Here is a 3813-nt window from a genome sequence, read left to right on the forward strand (position 1 = left end):
TGAGACAGAGTCTTGCTCTTTCGCCAGGCTAGAGTACAGTGGCGCGATCTCAGCTCACTGCAACCTCTGCCTCCTGGGTCCAAGCGATTCTCCTGCCTCAGCCTCCCGAGAAGCTGGGATTACAGGAGTGTGCCACCACGCCCAGCTAATTTTTGCATGTTTAGTAGAGACGGGGTTTCACTATGTTGGCCAGATGGACCTCGTGATCCACCCGCCTTTGCCTCCCAAAGTGCTGGGATTACAGACGTGGGCCACTGCAACTGGCCCTCTATAACTAAATGTTGCTGTATTTTGTTATTGTAATGACTAATAGTCCATAAACTTGATGTAGTTAGATTTTCCTGTTACTGGATATAGGATATTTACATTTTTGCTCTTGTGAATATATTGGAGTACTATACTGAATGTGTGTGTATGTGTGTATCACCTTTTATGTATTTAATTATTTCCTTAGGATAAATTCTGAGTAACTGGATTATTAGAGGGTAGAAATTTTTTTATGGTTTTTGATATAAATTGTCAAATTATTTCCCAAAAAGTTGTATCAGTTCACAGAGCTACCAGTTGGTTTCTCGCAGCCATCTGCTATAGGTTTGTTGGGTTAAAAAACTTTCCATTTTTGCTAGTTCATCTTATGTTGCTTTAATTTACATTTTTCAGTAATGATTAAACCTAAACTTTTTTTTGTATAAATTTGCCTTTTTGAGTATTTCTTCTTGTGAAGGGACCGATACTTACATATAATTATTAGAGTGGCTCCTAGTCCAAGAGCAGTAAGTAGTTAAGGGATCAAGTGAGCAACCAGTCTTTGACCAATCAAAGATATAGATTCATATCATCGTGAAAGCTTTGATTCCGAGAAAATAGTTTTATACACACACACACACACACACACACACACACACACACACCCAATGGTAGGAGATTGGGGTAGTTGTATTTAATATATAGAATATTACCTAATTTTTTTGTTAGAGGTTCTAGAAGACGAGACTTTTTCAGTTTGTCTTATGCCGTCCTTTTTTTGATGGGGGAGAGGTAGGGGTTTTGGACACTCTAGGAAGTTAAAACTGAATATTTTACTAATTGCATGCAAAGAAGTTGATTTTCTCTTCCTTTCTTTTCTTTTCTGTCTTTCTTTTCTTTCTCTTTCTCTTTTCTTTTTTTTTTTTTTTTTTTGAGATGGAGTCCTGCTCTCACCCAGGCTGGAGTGCAGTGGCACGATTTTGGCTCACTGAAACCTTCACCTCCCAGGTTCAAGTGATTCTCCTGCCTCAGCCTCCCGAGTAGCTGGGACTGCAGGCACCCACCACCAGGCCTGGCTAATTTTTAGTAGAGCAGGGGTTTCTCCATGTTGGCCGGGTTGGTCTCAAACTCCTGACCTCAGTTGATCTGCCTGCCTCAGCCTCCCTAAGTGCTGGGATTCCAGGTGTGAGCCACCGCTCCTGGCAGAAGTTGATTTTCTTAAAAAAGAGAGATAATAGGAAAACAAGTGCAAAAATCTATTTGGAGCCTTATGCAGGATGTTGGCCTTAGCCTGAGGAGAAATAAAAACTGGTGAAGCGCATTGTTACAGGGGGATGACTTGATCAGGTTTTTGAAAATGAATGTTCAGCATTGAGGTAACTGAGGCATCTGGATATGGCGGTCTGGGCCCCTGGGAGTTGCAGGAGATAAAGGAGATAGAGATTTCGTGAACTGAGTACTGTTGGTAGCTTTTATGGTGTTGAGGGATACCTAACACTGATTTTTTTTTTTTTGAGCCCTGTTAATTAAATGTTAAAATATATTTGGTTTGCTTTAGAGAAAGGCACAAATGGATTCTGGGGCTCTGGTATGGAAGCTATTTTCGCAGTGTAGGTGCAAGGTGAGGGAACCAGCTAGGGAGGGGAGATGGGCGAGGGTCTGTGGAGAGGGGCTGGAGTGAAATGGTTTGAGAGACACCATGTTTATAAAAGCAATAGAAGGTACAGTGGGAGAGTACTTTCTATTTAATGCATTTTTCATTTTATTTCTTTCTAATTAATACAAGGCACATTTTACATTTCAGATGAATTTACAACTGATTTTCTGGATTGGACTGATCAGTTCCATTTGCTGTGTGTTTGGTCAAACAGGTAAAAACAAAAAGTTTTCTTAGTTGTCCTTTCATTTTCGTATCTTGTATTGCTCTTTGACCAGTTAGGTTCATGTGAGAACCTAAGTCATAATCATGCTGCTCCTTCTGGAAGCCCTGCAGTTATCCCTCTCACTCAGAGAAAGGTCAAGATCCTTCATGGTCAGGCTCCCCTCACCCCTGCCACCCAGGATGATGGGAAGCAGGTTGGCTGGTGAAGTTCTAAAATGATAGGGATTGAACACACTGCAGGAAGATCTTCTGAGAACATGAGAGTGTGTAAGTGAACAGAAGGCAAAGGCAAGTAGTATATTTAAAAGCAAATGAAGTAGATGTGTAGAATGGAGGATAATGAACTATCCATTATTATCTACAAAGACTTTCTAGAAGACATTCTCACTCTTTGATAAAGAAGTCTTGCAAAATGTTGGCATCATCTAGGAGAGCAGTGAAAATAAAGCTGAAAATGTATTTAACACTTCTATAAAGATGTGGCTCCACATCTGGAATAATGGCTATCCAGTTCTGTCCTCTAAATCTTGAAAAACTACACTGCATAGAGCAGTTTGATATCAGGATTGGAAGGTAGTAAAAATGAAGCAGGAGACTGTAAAAGTATCGATACATTTAAATTACTTAAAATCAACAGTAGCAAAAAAATTCTGTGTCAGAACACTGTAAACAAGATGAGAAACTAAACAAAGGTTCAACTTTATTAATGTGTGTAGAAATCCAGTAAAAACTGAGGAACATAAAAAAATTTGCAAAAGACATAACAAAATTATAAAAGACATGGTTAGTAAAAATATGAAACAATGTAAAACCTGAAATTGGTAGGCTTGACCACTGAATTGATATTCTATTTTACACTTATTAAATGAGCAACAGTTTTTTAATATTAAAGCACTTTGTTTTCTTGTGAATATGATAAAATGGTATTTGTACACTGCCGTTTTGTGGGAGCTTATGTTAGTAGTGTTGCCCTATGGTATCCATGGGGAATTGGTTCCAGGACCTCCTTCAGATACCACAATCCACAAATGTTCATTGACCCTGATATAAAATAGCATGATATTTGCATATAACCTACACATATTCTCCTGTATACTTTAAATCTTCTCTAGATTACCTATAATACCTAATATAATGTAAATACTATGTAAATAGCTTTTATACTGTATTGTTTAGGGAATAATGACATGAAGAAAAGTCTGTACATGTTCAGTACAGACACTTTTTTCCCCCCAAACATTTTTGATCTGTGGTTGCTTGAATCCACTGATTTGGAAACCACAGATACAGAGGGTCAACTGCATATTACTTTTGGGTAGAAATTAGTGTGTATAGAGAATTTTAGAAGTGTTAATATACTTTTCAACTTAGTAGTTAGTTATTCTTTTGGGATTTGTGAAAAGGAAATAGATGGGCACTAAGGTTTATAGATAAGACTGGTCATCAGCATCTGTATATGCGAGTAGTACAGTATGTGTATATGTATACTTGGGGTATTTATGTGTTCATGTGAGCAAGCATGTGTGAACTGTGCACACATACATTTGGAAACAATCTAAATTTATCCAGCATTAAATAGAGTACACTCATTGAAATATTACATAATCATTAAAAGCTTTTAAATTCTTTTTAAAAAGAATTTATAATAAGAATAAAGCACTTAGGATAAGGTATAAAACAAGTAT

General features: G+C 37.6%; 1 protein-coding gene across 2 annotated transcripts in view; it reads left to right on the forward strand.

Moving 5' to 3' along the window:
• The window catches only part of ITGB1 (integrin subunit beta 1), a 60033-nt gene that overhangs the window by 21592 nt on the left and 34628 nt on the right, over positions 1-3813 (forward strand). For both annotated transcript variants that reach the window (XM_017871699.1, XM_017871708.1), the window contains exon 2: positions 2051-2117. In XM_017871699.1, coding sequence (XP_017727188.1) covers positions 2051-2117 — 67 coding nt within the window. The remainder of the gene's footprint in view (positions 1-2050; positions 2118-3813) is intronic.

Source organism: Rhinopithecus bieti, unplaced genomic scaffold (assembly GCF_001698545.2).
Source record: "Rhinopithecus bieti isolate Rb0 unplaced genomic scaffold, ASM169854v2 scaffold_763, whole genome shotgun sequence".
NCBI classification, from domain to species: domain Eukaryota; kingdom Metazoa; phylum Chordata; class Mammalia; order Primates; family Cercopithecidae; genus Rhinopithecus; species Rhinopithecus bieti.